This window comes from Spermophilus citellus (genome assembly GCF_964194105.1).
Source record: "Spermophilus citellus genome assembly, chromosome: 8".
Lineage (NCBI taxonomy): Eukaryota > Metazoa > Chordata > Mammalia > Rodentia > Sciuridae > Spermophilus > Spermophilus citellus.
In genome coordinates this window covers 31421300-31440156 of record NC_138189.1, presented here as the reverse complement: position 1 = coordinate 31440156, position 18857 = coordinate 31421300, and the positions used below count along the sequence as shown (strand labels likewise).

At 36.5% G+C, this 18857-nt stretch overlaps 1 protein-coding gene across 5 annotated transcripts in view; it reads left to right on the top strand.

Moving 5' to 3' along the window:
• SMIM14 (small integral membrane protein 14) overlaps positions 1-18857 on the top strand; it is a 75663-nt gene that overhangs the window by 26823 nt on the left and 29983 nt on the right. For all 5 annotated transcript variants that reach the window (XM_081302958.1, XM_081302956.1, XM_081302959.1 and 2 more), the window contains one exon: positions 7024-7133. In XM_081302958.1, the coding sequence (XP_081159084.1) occupies positions 7059-7133 (75 nt within the window). In that variant the 5' untranslated portion in view covers positions 7024-7058. The remainder of the gene's footprint in view (positions 1-7023; positions 7134-18857) is intronic.

Genomic DNA, 18857 nt, shown 5'->3' with positions numbered 1-18857 from the left:
AGGAAGAATTATGGAGAGAATAGGAAGTTTGATATTTTCCATTGTACTTTATGTACTCTGGTGACCCACTGAAATTGATCTGATAAAAATATAAAGGACTATCTTTGCTGTTATTACTATTTCTTTTTTTTTTTTAAAGATTCTTTTTTTTTTTAAAGAGAGAGAGAGAGAGAGAGAGAGAGAGAGAGAGAGAGAGAATGAATTTTATTTATTTTTTAGTTCTCGGCGGACACAACATCTTTGTTTGTATGTGGTGCTGAGGATCGAACCCGGGCCGCACGCATGCCAGGCGAGCGCGCTACCGCTTGAGCCATATCTCCAGCCCTTACTATTTCTTACTAAGAATTTTGGCCTTATTAAGATCCAGTCCTGTCCTACCCCCAACCCGCCCACTGGGGATGTCACCCAGGGGTGCTCTACCACTAAGCTACATTCCCAGCCCTTTTTGTTTTTTATTTTGAGACAGGTCTTGCTAAACTGTCCATGTTGGTCTAGGATCTGCAGTCCTCCTTCCTTAACCTCTCTAGCAGCTGGGATTACAGGTGTGCATCACAATACCTGTTACCTTCTTATGAACTGCTTTTAAGGAATCAAGTCCTCATTCTAAGCCTAATTGTACAACAATAATTTTTTTAAAAGCACTTTTTTTTTGTACTGGGGATTGAACTCAGGGGCATTCAACCTACATCCTCAACCCTATTTTGTATTTTATTTAGAGATAGGGTCTCACTAAATTGCTGAGGCTGGCTTTGATCTCATTATCCTCCTGCCTCACCCTCCCAAGCAACTGGGATTACAGGCTTACGCCACCATGCCAGGCTAAAAGCACTTTGTAGTAGAAAAACGATATCTTCTTTTTAACCAAAATTGTAAGCAGGAAATTAAATTTGATTCTCCAAAGGTAAAATTACATAAATCAAACAAACCTATCATGAGGTGAAGTGTTTTAAGGTTATAATAGCCAATGATAAATTGGTTAATAGCTTTGGAAAATTCCCTCACCACATATAGAAACAGGTGACTCAACTAATTTATTACTTCCAAACTCTACGAGGAAAGGTTATGTTACTTGTAGTAGAGATAGAAAATGGCCCAGATCAGCAAATAAGGGGAATTGTTTTTGCCTTCTCAACATACAGAGCACATTATTTCACTTCGTTTCTGTGCTGTGAATTGTTTTAAGAGTGGATGGGTTTGAGAGCTTTAAATATGTGTACTTATTTTACTTAATACTACATTAAAAATGACCTATGAGCTGTGTTGGTTAGTATACCTAGAGTCACATTGCTATCATAAATATTTGTTATATTAGGAAGATGCTGATATATTGGTGTCAAATATCAATCAAATGAATATGAAAATATAAAGGAGTGGTGTAGGAACTCCTTAGTACTTATCACATAACTGCATTGTCAACTCATGTCTAGTTTCTTTTCATCTAAGCCAATATCTAATTCCCTTATTCCCCCTGGATGATGATGATGGTTTTTCTGAAGTACTGGGGATTACATCCAGGGCCTCATGAATGCTAGCAAGTGCTCTACTTTTGAGCTACATCCTCAACAATCCTCCCCCCATTATTTAAAATTTTGAAAATTTTAAGTGCATATCCATGGTTTTATGACTATTTGTAACAATATATTAACACATTTAAAAAATTTTTGTTGTTATTATTGATGGATCTTTATTTTTTATATGTGGTGCTGAGGATCGAACCCAGTGCCTCACACATGCTATGCAAGTGCTCTACCACTGAGCCACAACCCCAGCCCATATTACACATTTTTAAGAAACAAATAGTAGCTGAGTGTGGTTGTGTACACCTCTAACCCCAACCACTCTGGTAAGGCTAAGTCAGGAGGATTGCAATTTTCAGCAACACAGTGAGGCTTGTAGCAACTTAGACCCTGTCTTTAAAAAACAACAAAAAAAGGACCAGTGATGGGGCTATAGCTCAGAATTAAAGCACCCCTGAGTTAAATTCGTGCCAAAAAAAGTAGTAAAGGTAGTTATCCTTAAGGAACATGCCTTTTGTGTGTGTGGGGGGGGGGGATTGAACTCAGGGGCACTCTCACCACTGAACCAGCCCTTTTTTGTAATTTATTTAGAAACAGTGTCACTGAGTTCCTTAGGGCCCCACTAAGTTGCTGAGACTGGCTTTGAACTTGCAATCCTCCTGCTTCAGCTTTCTGAGCCTCTGTGATTACAGGCTTGCGCCACTGCACCTAGCCAAGATCATGCCTTTTTGATATTAGTGTTGTTTTCTAAAATTAAGGAAATAGAGGAGGCTAACAACTCTATGAATCAGGAAGGGTAAAATCATTATTTCAAATTTCTTTCTATTGAAGACCTCTTTGAGGCAGATTTACCAAGTTCTGATTCAGTAACCCTGTTCTCTCTCACTCAGGATAGAGCAGCTTCTTGCCCTATCTGGAGACCAAGGGATTTAAATATGGGGTGGTTGGGACTGCTTTTTTTTCTTTCTTTTTTCTTTTTGCTCTAGTGCTTTAGCTGCTGATATATATTGAGATTGTTCTTGGGTCTTAACCAGCTGTGTCCATTGTGTTTAAAAAAAAAAAAAAAAAGGTTGTAGGGAATAGACAGCCTGCTCCAAGATCTCTGGAGCATTTTTTCATTTCTCTGAAGGTGATCTTAAAATGGAAACTGTTAACTGGAAACTAAGTAGTAATTAAAACAGTTTGAGTTTACTTGAAGGAAGTTCTACAGAAGCTCAGCACTAAATCTCAGGAATGTCGTATTTATAAATGTACTTTTTCATTTACTTGTGATTAGTCAAGACTGGAATATAATTAAAAATTCTAGTTTGTTTACATTGTTCCTGGCATTTATAGATATAGAGAGAATAAACATTGTCAGTAATTCAGTTAAGGGCTGGGGATGTGGCTCAAGCGGTAGCGCGCTCGCCTAGCATGTGTGCGGCCTGGGTTCGATCCTCAGCACCACATACAAACAAAGATGTTGTGTCTGCCGAAAACTAAAAAATAAATGTTAAAAATTCTCTCTCCCTCTCTCTCTTAAAAAAAAAATTCAGTTAATATTTTTTCATGAATACAGTGGCTGAAACAGTAAATGAGGTATTTGGAGATGGTAACAACTAAGGTTCCTGTCCTGAAGAATCTTTTTTTTTTTTTTCAGGGGAGAGGAATAAAACTTAATTTTGTTAATCAAACAGATTAGAAATAAGCAGAAAATTGAAAATAACTGTGTTTTACCATTTTCATGTATGGTACAGTGATAAAAACAAACTTTTTTTTTTTTTTTTTTTTTTTTTTTTTGCTACTAGGGATTAAACCCAGGGGCACTTAACCATATCCCCAGCCCTTTCTTAAAATTTTATTTTGAGATGGGGGTCTCACTAAGTTGCTTAGAGCCTTGCTAAATTGCTGGGGCTAGCTTTTTTTTCTATTTTTTTTTTATTTGTTTTAATTAGATACACATGACAATACAATGATCTTGACATGTCATACATTTGAATCAGATGGGGTATAATTTCTCATTTTTCTGAGCGTACAGGTTGCAGAATCACATTGGTCATGCAGTCACATATATACATATGGGGCTAGCTTTGAACTTGAGATATTCTGCCTCAGCCTCCTAAACTGCTGGCAGGAGTGTTACACTGTGCCTGGCTAAACATTTCTTTCTTTCTTTTTAAAAAATATTTATTTATTTATGTATCTTTAGTTTTAGCTGGATACATATTAGTTTGATTTTATGTGCTGCCGAGGATCTAACCCAGTGCCTCATACATGCTAGGCAAGCACTCTACCACTGAGCCACCACCTCAGCCCCTTAAACATTTTTTTTCTTTAGCAAAATCATTCTAGTGCTTTCTTAAAATTTCCATGCTTGGAGGCTTTAGAACTGGGAAGGTATTCAGCATTTTGTAATTGCATTTATTTTTTTTTAATCTTAGTAAAATTTCTTTTAATTTTAACCAATACCATTGGTCTGGGGGTTTACAGATATGGAGGACCAAGGACCAATGTTAGTCTCCGCTTGATTATATCCATGTCAGCAGTCTCTACCCTATTGAGAAATTTCAAGGGTAAATTTTATCTACCCATCAAGGTAGATTCTATTTACTTTGAGAGCTTTCTGTGTTGTATGTGCACAGTTCACTAACATGAAAGCTAGTCAATTTTTTTAACATTTATTTTTTAGTTTTAAGTAGACACAATATCTTTTATTTTACATTTATGTGGTGCTGAGGATTGAACTCGGTGTCTCAAGCGTGCTAGGCCAGCACTCCACCACTGAGTCACAACCCCAGCTCGAAAGCTAATCAATTTTAAAGATATGAGAGACTGGGCATGGTGGTGTATGTCTGTAATCTCAGAGACTCAGGAGGCTAAGGCAGGAGGATTACAAGTTCAAAGCCAGCCTCAGTAACTTACTGAGACCTCAGCAATTTAGCAGGACCCTGTATCAAAATAAGAGGGGCTGGGATTGTAGCTCAGAGCCCATGGATTCAATCTCTGGTACAAAAAAAAAAAGGGACAGAATAGTCTTGGACAAAAACATGAATTAATCACATTTGTATATTGTATTTCCTAGCTTCTGGAAGGCAAGGCTCTCCAGTTTAGGCTGTACCTCCCTTCTATTTAGTTCTGACAAACAGGATTTAGATGGAAGGTAGATTTGCCCTGATAGTTCTGCAACTTAGATATTTCCCCAAATCACCACATAAAATCTAATTCTTTCCAACACCTGTATAGGATTTCATATACTATCATTTATTTCATCAGAACAACCCTGATAGACACTTTGCATAACCTTTTTTTTTCTCTTATAATATTCTAGTGAACATTTTTATAAAAATTTTTGCATTTTGGGGGACTAGAGGTGTAGCTCAGTAGTAGAGCACAAAGATCTGGGTTCAATCCCCAGCAATCACTCACCCTACCCCTGCCACCAAATTTGATATGTATTTTGATATGAATATCCAAATTAATTTTACCAGTCTTTTTCTTTGGTAATGGGAGTTGAACCCAGAGCTTTGTGCTTGTTAGGTAAGTTACATCCCTAGACCTTTTTATTCTTATTTTTTAGATAGTCTGGTTAAATTGCCCAGGCTGACCTTGAACTTGTGATTCTCTTGCCTTAGCATCTCAAGTAGACGGAATTATAATCATGTGTCACCAATCTTCTGATAGGTATAAATGGCACTGTTTTGATTTACATTTCTTTTGTGTTTCCTTATTGGCTGTATTTTTCTGTGAACATGGTCTTTGCCTATTTTTCTGTTATGTTGCTATTTTCATATTGATTTTTCAGTATGAAAATATTAGCCCTGATATATAATGTAGATGTTTTTTCTAAGTTTGTCTTTTCATTTTATAGTGTATTTTGTTTATTATTTACTGTTTTTGTATATGTGTGTGTATGTATGTACACACACATATGTGTGTGTATATTTATGCACACACACACATTTAAGTTGTTCATAGACCTTTATTTATTTATTTATATGTGGTGCTGAGAATTAAACCCAGTGCCTCACATATACCAGGCAAGTGGGCTACTGCCAAGTCACAGCTCCAGCCCCTTATTTACTGTTTTTGATTGTTAAAATAGATATGTTCCTTTACGGTTTCTTAGCTTTTTGTCCTTCTGTGTGTACCCTAGTCATTTTTTTGCAGTTGTATGTGTGGGTTAGTTTGTGGACATTATACTGATACTTTTTTTATTTGACTATTTCTATGTGTGACTTCATTTTAAAAAGTTAAATCACTCATGGATTCTAGAATTTATTTTAGATTAAAGAATGAGGATAGTGGGAGAGCCAGTCATCTGAACACAGTTTATGGAATACTTTGTTTTCTTCCCAGTGATTTTATATGCTGTCATCAAAATCTATATATTTCTACAACATGCACCATTATCGATGTCCTATTGAAAGAGCATTTTAACTAGGTTCCCTTTATCTAGTCAGACTTCTCTCAGTTTTCCATATTGCAGCCAAATGATCTTTTCAAAGTGTGCCAGGATAAAACTATGGGTTTTGCATTGTTCTTTGGGTAAACACATAATCCCCAACAAGGCCTGAAAGACTCTGTGTGGCCTGGCCTCCTTCTAACTTCTTTGGTCTTATTTCAGATCATTTCCTCTCCCTGTACTTTGCCTAAAAAACTCCTCCAAGCACTAAACTGAATCAATCATTGCACTCATCTCATTTGTTCTCCCATCTCTCAGGAATTTTGTCATCTTTATTGCCTAATGTTCAGAGGTTTTAAAACCACTATTCATTTATTCAGTTTTCAAAAATTGCTTTAAAGAGAAAGTTAAATCTGGTTGCTAGTACTCCATCTCGGCCTCTCTGTTTTTCAGAATCAACCTAGCTATATCCTAACTATCATTATTAATTTCCTTCTGTAAACCTTGGTATCAGCTGGGTGTGGTAGCACATGCCTATAATCCCAGCAGCTCTGGAAGCTAAGGCAGGAGAATTATGAGTTCAAAGCCAGCCTTAGCAACTTAGCAAGGCCTCAAGCAACTTAGCAGACTCTGTCCCTAAATAAAATATTTTAAACAGGGGCTGGCAATGTGGCTCAGTGGTTAAGCACCCTTGGGTTCAGTCCCTGGCACCAAAAACAAACAAACTTGGTATTAATAAAGATACCTTAATTTTTTTTCTTTCAGACTACTTTCTTGATGAGGTAAAGGTTGCTTTAAATTTTGATTACTGGAACTAATAAAAGATAAAAAAGTAATTCAGAAGAGGCACTATCATCCTAAGTGGGCCCAGTTTAAAAGCATCTGAAGATGTTTGCTTTTTAGGAAATTGGTCTTGATGGCAAGTAAAATTCACTTGTATAGATTCATAATTCATATGATAAATTCATAATCTTATAGAATTAGCAATAAGTACGCAGGTGTAGGTCATTAATAAATATGAACTATATAATTAAATCTATTATGAATCTATACAATGAATTTTTTAATGCTCAAAAGAATGAGTAACTGAATAGTAGTCTTATACTATTTTTTCCTTCCTCCTAGATTTAAACAGTCAAGTAAAATCAAGCTGGGTAATCATGGCAGAAGGTGGATTCGATCCCTGTGAATGTGTTTGCTCTCATGAACATGCGATGAGAAGGCTGATCAATCTGGTGAGATAATCAGGACAGTCCCATTCAGAACAATCTGTATTTCTGTTTGTTTGTGTTTTTTTTTTTTTTTTTTTGAGTTGATTCCATAGTTTTACTTAATTTATTTATTTTTGTGGTGCTGAGAATTTAACCTAGGGCTTCACACCTACTAGCAAATACTCTACCACTGAGCCACATCCCCAGCCCCTCCTATTCTGTTTTTGTGAGAATATTGGTTATTGGAAGTTTTCATCTGATGAGCACTAAAAAAGTATTTTATAATTGAAATTCCATAGTGGATTGAATTAAAACAATTAAAGCTCTTAATTAGAGCAGTTCTTTCCATTATTACCTTTATTTATATAGGTTTATGTTGGTGAAATTAGCTATCATAGGTAAATAAACATGTACAGCCTTTGTTGCTGTATAGCATACAATTATTTTTAGTTTCATAGAACTTCTTTGCCTGCTAAGATGCAGGCAAAAGCCACAGTTCCTGTTTATAGATTTGTATTATGTGTGTGGTACTAGGGATCAAGCCAGGGCCTTGCCTATGCTCAGCAAGTATCTGCCACTGGGCTGTACACCCAGCCCAAAGTATATATTCATTACTATTATAACAGTTGTGTTGTTTTATTTATTTTTTTATTATTATTTTTTAAAGAGAGAGGGAGAGAGAGAGACAGAGAATTTTTTAATATTTATTTTTTAGTTTTTGGCGGACACAACATCTTTGTTTGTATGTGGTGCTGAGGATCGAACCCAGGCCACACGCATGCCAGGCGAGCGCGCTACCGCTTGAGCCACATCCCCAGCCCTATTATTATTTTTTGATACCAAGGATTGAACCCAGGGGCACTTAACCATTGAGCCACATCTCCATCCCTTTTTTGTGTTTTATTTAGAGACAGGGTCTCACTGATTTACTAAGTGCCTCTAGCAAATTGTTGTGTCTGACTTTGAACTCATGATCCTCCTGCCACAGCCTCCCAAGATGCTGGGATTACAGGTGTGTGCCATTGTGCCCAGCCAGTTGGTTGTTTTTAAAACAGTTTTATATAGGTGTGTATTCTCATGGGCCACTTAAAGCAGGTATAAACATTTTTTCAAATAAATTGTTGATAATAAGTAGATTTTCTATCAATTCAGTGTTTCTTTATATAGTGATTAGAAGTATGCTTTTTGTAGAATTAGCATGTACTATCACTTTTGATCCTTAAGAGTGAATAAAGTATATACTTATAAATGAAATTAGACTCTTTTAAAACTTTTTATTCTTTTTATACATGACAGAATGTGTTTTGACATATTATGCATATATGGAGTATAACTTCCCATTCTTGTGGTTGTACAGGTTATGGAATTACACTGGTTGAGTATTCATATATGAACATACTGCTGTTTTTCCTAGTCCCAACCCTCTTTCCCTTTATTCCCCAAAATTAGACTCTTGAAGGTATAGAAATATAATGGGAATGTCAATCTCTGATAAATGGATGTGAAAATACATGGGTCCCAGGAGAGATTTTTTTTTTCTTATACTGGGTCTGGCTGTGTTGCTCAAGTTGGTCTTAAATTTGAACCTCCCATCTCACTCAGTCTTTCCAGTAGCATTATAGGTGCATATCATCATACCCGAACCAGGAACAAATATTCTTAAAAGATATTTTCTCCTGTTTGTTTATAAAGTAAAAAACTGAGGTTTGGGTTTTTTTTTTTTTTTTTCAATGCTGAGAATCAAACCCAGGGCCTATTGCCTAATAAGCAACTGAGCTATACCCCTATCCCCTCAAGTCTAAATTTAATCAAATATAAGGCAAAAATTTTAAAACACTGATATTAATAACAAAAAATATGCTGGGTGTGGTGGTGCATGCCTGTAATCCCAGTGATTTGGGAGGCTGAGGCAGGAGGATTGCAAGTTTGAAGACAACCTTGGCAATTTAGTGCATGTGAGGCAGGCACTTTACCAACTGAGCTATATCCCAGCCCTAAAAGTTTACATTCTTTAGTCTATGGAAGGTGTTTCATGTATAACGTGGTGATAACAAAAGATTCCAAAGAGAAAGAGAAACTACTTTGATTCAGTAAGAAAACCTGCTGATTGAGTTTGATAAACATTTCTTCAAATTGAATCTCACTTTTAGTTTTTATTTAATGTATATTTTAAAAATTTTGTAGTTGTAGATAGACAGAATTCTTTTGTTCTATTTGTTTATTTTTATGTGGTGCTGAGGAACAAACCAGTTCCTCACCCATGCTAGGCAAGTGCTCTGCCGCTGAGCTACAGCCCCAGCCCTTAATGTATATTTTAATGTGACATTTCCCTTTAATTATGGTATGTACATTTTAAGTTTTACATTTACATTTTTATGCATTTGTTATTTATTTTGGTGTAAGACACTTACTAAAGATAGTCTTCTTTTACTAGAGCTTTATAGTTATACATAGTATGTTGGGTTCATCCCAACAAACTCAAACGTGCATGGAATTCAGTTCCTGTTCATGATCTTCTGCTGTTCCATCTCTCCTGTTCTCCTTCTCTCATTGTTTGTTTACTAGACTTCCTTTTTCTTGTCTATTAATTTGTATGATTGGTTCTTTTTTTAATATATATTTTTTTTAGTTGTAGATGGACACAACACCTTTATTTTATTTACTTATCTTCATGTGGTGCTAAGGATCAAACCCAGAGCCTCACACGTGCTAAGCAAGAGCTCTACCACTGAGCTATAGCTATAGCCCTGAATGGTTCTTTATGATGTCCTTTCCTTTATTTTACTCCAGCTTCTCATGCTTCCTTTTTTTTTTTTTTTTTGATATTGGTGATTAACTCCAGGGTGCTTTACCATTGAACTACACCTCCAGTGCTTTTTTTAATTTTTTATTTTGAGACAGAGCCTCACTAAGTTGCAAAGGCTGACCTTGAATTTGGGATCCTCCTGCCTCAGTCTCTGGAGTCTCTGGGATTAAGCCATCACGCTTGGCTTAAATGAGGTCTTTAAATTTGTAAATTCAATGATTTGTGTATACTACTGTTGTTTACTTTAGAAGTATTTATGGTAGTGAAAAATTATAAACTAAATGCCTATCAGTAGGGCAGCGGGTTAGATCATGGCATATGCATGTGATGGAATCTAAAGTTACTGTTTACTAAAAATGATGATGTCTTTAAAGAATGTTTAATTTCGGAAAATACATATATGAGATGGGGTAGGAATTCTCTTTTGTAGTTTCCTGTGATTTTATCTATCTATCTAATCTATCTATCTATATCTATCTATCTATCTATCTATATATATCATCAGGAAAAGGTTATTTAACAAAAACTATCCATTTAACACCATTAGTATTTTTTTTTTATCATACAATAGGCTTTTCTACATCTCAGATTCCATTATCTTCTACTCTTACTTCAGAGGACCTTTTTTCTTTTCTTTTTTTTTTTTTGGTACCAAGGATTGAAATTGGGGGCACTTGACCACTAAGCCCATCCCCAGCCCTATTTTATAATTTATTTAGAGACAGGTTCTCACTGAGTTGCTTAGTGCCTCGTCCTTGCTGAGGCTGGCTTTGAACTCTTGATCTGCCTGTCTCAGCCTCCCAAACTGCTGGGATTACAGGGATGCACCACCACACACGGCCCTCAGAGGACCTTTTTTCTGAGCGCCTATGATCTGATAGATATGTGGAATTCTAAGTTAATTCCCCCTCTATTTTAAATGTAAGTTATCTGAGGATAAGTTTGTGTGTGTGTGTGTGTGTGTGTGTGTGTGCGCGCGCATGTTGCTGGGATATTGAATTCAGTGCCATGTATCATGCATATAGTTTTTCTTTATTAATTACAATTACCAAAATGTAATTGTGTTCTCAGGAAACTTATGTTATAATATAATTACAGAACAGCAGTTTAGCCTCATTTTCTAAAAATGGACATTGGTTTATTCTTGTAATAAAGTAATATCTCAGTATTAATTTGGAATTTTTATTTTTTTTATCTCATGTAATAAAATCAGATTTTCTTGTAGCCCATTGTTTCATCAGTTTCTAAGGATTTAAAGTGCTAATAACTTTAAATTATTAAATTTAAATAATTTAAATTTAAATTAAAATTTAATAAACCTGGGGAAACTTGAAGATCTTAGTGGTTGTGTGTGGTTGGTTAGTTGCATACTGGACTGTGATTTATAATTGCCTGTTTTGTGGAAATAGATGGGCTTTGCAGTTAGGATTTAACAATTAGTTCTTTTTCATAAATAATAGAATATATACCACTATAAATAATACTAAAGCAAATAGAACTATTCATAAATCTGTTATAAATTCCTTTTATTTATTTATTTTGTACTGGTGATTGAACCCAGGGGTGTTTAACCACTGAGCCACATCCCCAGCCCTTTTAAATTTTTGAGACAGAGTCTCACTAAGTTGCTTATGCTCTCCCTAAGTTGCTGAGGCTGGCTTTGAATTTATTTTATTTATTTATTTTTTAAAAAAATATTTTTTAGTTGTAAGTGGACACAATATATTTATTTTTATTTATTTATTTTTTTGTGATGCTGAGGATCAAACCCAGGACCTCACACATACAAGACAAGCACTCTACCACTGAGCCCCAGCCCCAGCCCCAGCCCCAGCCCCAGCCCTGGCTTTGAATTTATAATCATCCTGCCTCAGCTTCCTGAGCTGCTGGGATTATAGGTGGCTGCCACCATGCCCAGCGGTTATGTGTTTTTTATGTGCTTTTTAATAAAGTTATAATTAGCTATGCACAATGGCACACATCCATAATCCCAGCCACTCAGGAGGCTGAAGTGGAAGGATCCTGTGTTCAAGGACAGCCTGGGCAACATAGTAAGATTTCATCTCAGGAAAAAAAAAAAAGCCAGGTGTGGTGGTGCATACCTGTAATGCCAGATGTTCAGGAAGCTGAGGCAGGAGGATCACAAGTTCAAAGTCAGCCTCAGCAAGTTAGTGAGACCCTGTCTCAAAAAGGGTTGGGTATGTGGCTCAGTGATTAAGTGCCCCTGCTGGGTTCAATCCTTAGTACCAAAAAAAGAATAAATATGTATTTTTGCTTGCTGTGGCAGTACATATATTAAAACTGGAATGATACAGAGAAGAATGGCTCTTGAGCAAGGATGACACACTGATTTGTGAAACATTCCAGTGGATCTACTCCTGCGCGCAGTTCGCACCTCAATTTAAATACTTAAAAGCTGTATTAATTCACAGTTTAACTTCTTTTCCTGATTTAGTAATGATGACAGTTAAGAAGTTCTGGCTGATTTAAACAGAAAAGACTTTATTAGATATTGCCACAGGTGCATGGGGCTGGGGTTGTGACTCAGCGGTAGAGTACTCGCTTAATGTGCAAGGCCCTCAGTACCACATAAAAATAGATAAATAAAATAAAGGTATTGTGTCCAACTGTAACTAAAAACTAAATTTAAAAAAAAAAAAAAAAGATATTGCCAGGTGGAGCAGCACACACCACTCTTGGCAATTTAGTGAGATCCTGTCTCAGTAAAGGTCTGGAGGTGAAACTCAGAAGTAGAGTGTCTCTGGGTTTAAACCCCAGTACCAGAAATAAAGGAAGGAAAGAAGGAAAGAAAGGATGGATGGATGTGACTCACATTGATGAACCTGAATAGGGAGGATGAAAGGGAGGGTAAGTGCTCTGAACAGAATCCAAACACATGTTCTTAGTACTAATCCAGCCAAGATGCTGCTGCTACTAGATGCCAGACTTTTGTATAAACAATTGTTGTTGATGCATTATAGCCATTTGGATAACTAATAGACATCTTAAACTCATATGTAACCAAACTTATTATCTTCTTCCCAACCTTACATTTTTCAGTTTTCCCTAAATACTTCTTTATTTTGGTTGCTCAAAGAAGCAACTTTTGGGTTGTATTTTACTGTTCTTTCAACCCCACATCTGAGACAGAAATAAATCTTTTTGGCTCAACATTAAAAATATATCCAGAATCCAGCAATTTCTTACACCTCCAGGGTAATATCCTACTCTAATCCATAGTCATTTTTGCCTGGATTACAGCTGTTACCCTCCTTTTGGATCTCCTTGCTTCTAACATCTTGCCATACTTTACCTATTCAAGTTTAGTTTCACCACACCACTGGAGCTGAAATGATTGATTTCAGATAAATCAAATAATATTCCTACTTTGCTCCAAAGTAGTTTCCATGACACTCAGAGTGGAAAGGCAAAATTTACATGTCCCTACATGATCTGTCCCCTTCCACCCTATCCTTCTCCCTTGCTTACTTTGTTCTAACAGTTTTGACTGCCTTGTTTTTTTCTGGAGTAGAAGATAAGCAGGATGCAGTGGGGTATACCTGTAATCCCAGTGACTTGGGAGGCTGAGGCAGGAGAATCACAAGTTCAAGGCCAGCCTTAATAACTTAGAATGTCTTTTTAAAAAAATTAAAGAACATTGGGGATATATATAGTTCACTAGTAAGCACCCTGGGTTTGATTTTCAGTATTCACCCCACCCCACCCCCCCGCCAAAAAAAAAGGTAGAGATAAGTCATCGAGATGGATGCATGGATGTTAAGGACCAAAAGGGAAGCCAGGGTAACTAACCACAAACCTCTGAAGTGTTTCTAAAGGAAAAGAAAGAATGCAAACTGGGTGTGGTGGCATAGAACTGTAATCCCAGCAACTTTGGAGGCAGGCAGGATGATCACAAGTTTGAAGCCCCACTGGACTTTCTGTTTCAAAAAATAAAAAAGGCTGGAGATGTAGCTCTGTTCCTGAGTTCAATCTCCAGTACTGCAAAAAAGGAACTGGTTCAGGAATGAAATGTACTATAAAGCCTTAGAATGAGTCTTCCCTGTTGAGAGCTTAGAGGCACTCTAGCTTGCTTACATGCTTTCTTGATTAGGGAAGCTATTTGTATATGACATATCCTTCATTAATATGCAGAGAAGTTTAAAAAAGAGAGACACTATGTACTCAGGTGTGTATCTATACTAGAAGATAAGATGAAATAGATACTTAAAAAAAATTGGGGATAGGGGTACTGGGGATTGAACCCAGGGGTGTTCAACCACTGAGCCACACCCCCAGCCTGTTTTTTATTTTTTAATTTTGAGACAGGGTCTCACTAAGTTGCTTGGGGCCCCACAAAATTACTAAGACTGGCTTTGAACTTGAGATTCTTCTGCCTCAGCCTCCTGAGATGCTGGGATTATAGGTGTGAACCACCGCACCCAGCTGAACTGTTATTTCTTGAACAACAATATAAACACTATTGTGAGTATAAAGGGAAACTGATTTTAGATTTTTGGAAATGCTCATAAAAGTCATAGAAATGTCTTTGAGATGTTTGTATAGTATGTTTGTAAATGTATTTTTAAAAAAGGTCAAAAGGACTGTACCTCAGACAGTGGTTATTATAGGGAGGGTCTTAAAGGAGCCTAACCCACGAAAAGACTTGATGCAAGTATTAGGATTTCCTTTATAGCTGAGGAAACTGAGGTACAGAGATGAAGTTATTATTCCAGGTTCTGAAGCTGACTAGAGAGTGGCAGATGCACATTCAGTGCTAGAAGTTTCATTGTAGGCCCTGAACTATTCCTTGAGTATCACGTTCTGCTCTTCTAGCACCTTATAAGTTAGTGCATAGGTGATCAGGGGGTGGGGACATATGTGAGGATTTGGGTTAGGAATAGGATCCTGAGAGAGACATTGAGTTTTTCCATTTTAGAACCATGTGAATGCGTGAATGCCTTACCTATTTAAATGAAATAAACATTTCATAATCTGCTTCAAAGGCATTATAATAGTACAATTACACATAAAATTAATAATTACAGAAGTTTTTTTTTTTTTTTTTACTGAAAATGAGTAAATGTAAATGATTTATTTAGCTAGGATTACACATGTGTACCATGGTGTTGTAACACACATCTAAACTAGTCAGGGTCACTCCAAGTGAATTTGGGGACTAAATAAGGACATAGACACAGAAAGTACCTTTTCTTTGTGTTCAGTGACCGCTCCTCAGCCACAGCTCTCACAAGAGGGGTAAGGCAGGCAAGAAAGAGAAGGAACACGCTTTGAACCTGGGTTTATTAGGGAGAAGCCATTCAAATGAGGCAAGGGGTCAGGTTTCAGGGGGTTAAGTCTAGTTTCCTGATGTCCTACTTGTGAACATCTTGGAAGGTCACGCCCATCTCATGGGCTATGTGATGATCAAAGGCAGAGCAAGCTAAAGGGACACCTACGTGCACAGCCCAGACAGAGCAGCATCATGAGTCCAGGGCACTTTTTGCGCTCAAAATGTTCTCAGCGCACACAGAACCCATGGCTGGCTTGCCACACCATGGTACCCACCAAGCTTTTCAATGGTTTATTTTTATTTATTTATTTATTTATTTATTTATTTATTTATTTATTTATATTTTTTACAATGCATTTTATTTTTATGTGATGCTGAGGATCCAAGCCGGGTCCCACCCGTGCCAGGCAAGCGCTCTAATGCTGAGCCACAATCCCAGCCCTCAATGGTTTTAATAAAACTCACTCTTTTTTGTTTTGTCCCTTTTCTTTTGGAACTAGGGCTTGACCCCAGGGCCTTGCTCATGCTAGGCAAGTACTGTACCATCAAGCTACATCCCAGCTCTTTTTAAAAAATTTTATTTTGTGAGACAGGATCTTGCTAAATTGTCCAAGCTGACTTTGCAACCCTTCTGCCTTAGCCTCCCAGGTAGTTGTGATTACAGGTTTGTGCCACCATGCCTGGCAATTTAAAAAAAAAAATTTTTTTTTAGTTGTATATGGATACAATACCTTTATTTAATTTATTTATTTTTATGTGGTGCTGAGGATGGAACCCAGTGCCTCACACATGCCAAGCAAGCATTCTACCACTGAGCCACAATCCTAGGCCCAAGCCTGGAAATTTTAATAAAATCTTTTATTACCTTTGATGTCTAAATTGATAGGAATCGTTCTCATCATTGTTTATAAAAATAGGAAAGCACTTTTGTGTCTGCTAAGGCTCCACTGCTGCCTGATCAGTTCTTAGGTAAGTTTAGTACAAAGAATAAAACTTGTTTTTCATTCATTTTATTATCAATCTGCAATATGAAATGTAGAGCAGATGACCATCTCTGTGTTTTATGATAGGATTATTTCCGATTACATGTTGTAAATGAACAGGGCTTTAAGTTCAAGACTGACATGACTGCAGTACAAAGAAAGCCCATTTTAGGGTGCTTGTGACAAAGGTTTACTTTGATTTTAGTTTTCTCATTGAATTACAGAAGTGTTGGATTAGTCTTAATGCAGTTGTATTTTTCCAGATACATGTTTGTTACAGGAATGTTTAGAAACATTTTTTTAAATGGATATGTTAAATCATGGACATTTTTCTTTCCTAGCCTATTACTTCAGAGTTTAATGCTTGTTCAATATTATCTAAAAGGACTCAAAGAGGTAAATAAGAGCAGATATACAATGAGTTCTTTTAATTAAAATCAGACTCTTTGTCATGTTACATATAATTCTTTTTTTTTTCTTTTGTGGTATTGAACCCAAGGGTGCTCTATCATTGAGCTACCTCCTCAGCTCTTTTTCTTTTGAGACAGGGTCTATAAATTGCCAAGGTTGGTATCGAGCTTGCATACTCCTTCCTCAGCTTCCCGAGGAGCTAGGATTACAGGCATGTGCTGTCATACCAGCTGTTCTGTTTTATTTAATGGGGAGAATACCCAGTGATAAATTTGGAGTTTTAGTGATACACTAATAGAACACTACCACATACGAAAAATAGTGCCAGCACCAAACTGTGGTCTAATCATAAATCATTCTTTTAAGTTGTTTGGTGTCCTTTAGGGGAAAAAAAGGACAAAGAGAAGTCAGAGGTATATCCATGTAGCTACTTTATATAGTATTCATTTGGTAGAGAAAATCATCCATTTCTTTGCAACCATGAAAACATTCTAGAGACAGTTCATTTCTGTTTCAATTAAATTCATTTGAAGAATTATTCTGGTTTACTGTCTTCCTTTTTACCTACTTTTTTTCTGCTCTTTAACTAGTTGTCTCTTGGTATATAATTTCTTCTATTAGTGATAGAAGTTCCAGAAAGAGAACAGTTGTAGACATTTGAACTTGAATTACTGGAATTATTTTTCCTCTTTTCTTTAAAACCTAAAATTTGGAATGTACATAACCCTCCTTTTTTTATTTCTTTTAAATTGTTGAGTTACATTTCAGCGCTTAATCCAAATAGCATAAATCTGCATCTTTAATTTACTGAAATTTGCCTCTGTATTAATGTACTGTAAGCATCTGATCTGAGAGACCCATGCTCAGATTCTTCCTTATAGGCCAAATGACCCTGTGAAGTATACCTGATGTCTACTACACTTAAATAAATCACATAAGATTTTGGCCTAGGGCTGGGGATATAGCTCAGTTGGTAGAGTGCTTGCCTTGCATGCACAAGGCCCTGGGTTCAATCCCCAGCACCACAAAAGAAAAAAAAAAAAAGATTTTGGGCTGGGGCTGAGCTCAGTGATAGAGCGCTTGCCTAGCACATACGAGGCACTGGGTTCAATCCTGAGCACCAAATAAAAAATAAATAAAATAAAGGTATTGTGTTCGTCTACAACTGAAAAAAAAAAAAAAAAAACTAGATTTACTGGATCTTCCCTGGAAGAAGAATATGTGTGCTAGAAGTTTCACATGAGACCTCTGTACCCAGCACACATTGTATCCAGTATTTTTGTTAAGTGTGTTTTTAAAATTTTGTACAGCTATTAATAGTGGTGAATGCCTATTATCCCAGTGGCTTGTGAGACTGAGGCAGGAGATCATAAGTTCAATGTCAGCCTCAGCAACTTAGTGAGGTCCTCAGAAACTTAGGGATACCCTCAAAAAGGGCTGAGGATGTGGCTTAGTGGTTAAGTACCCCGGGGTTTAATCATTATTACCAAAATAAATAAGTAAATAAAATTTTGGATGCTATTTAATTATTTAACAAATTAATGTATGGATATGTTCTTTAAAAAATAAGACTTAACTCCCTCTACACTTTTTCACACTGGCATATTCTCTGCTTTCCTAGATGAATTTTATTTGTATCTTCCCAGACCTTTTAATAAATATGTTTTTAGATACTACAGTATATCTCTATTTCACCCAATTTAATAATAATGTTGATAATTTTTCATGTTGCTATGAAGACTTAATCATGTAATTAATTTTTGTTTTAGTTAAAAAAGCAACAGTGGATATAAAACAACCATTTATTAAGCTTAAAAATTGTGCAGATGGAATTCACACAACTTGTTTGTGTATAATGTCTTTGTTCTTGACTGGAAAACTCAGGTCAGGGCAGGAAGCATCTGAAGGCTTGCTCATTCCCTACTACTTGAGGCTGGTGAGTAGCTGAAACCCTAACTAGTACTGTCAGCCAGAGTACCTATGTATGGCCTTTCTGTGTGGCTGCTTGCCTTCCTCGCAGTACGGTGGCTTGGTTCCAAGGTCAGGCATCCATCCTGAGTTAAGATGAAGAAGGGGGGAAAAAAGGCAGCGGCTTTATATATACACACACACACACACACATATTCCATGTATATACGTCAAAATGCATTCTACTGTCAGGTGTATAGATATACATGTGTATATACACACACATGTATATCTATACACCTGACAGTAGAATGCATTTTGACATATCATACATACATGGAGTATAACTT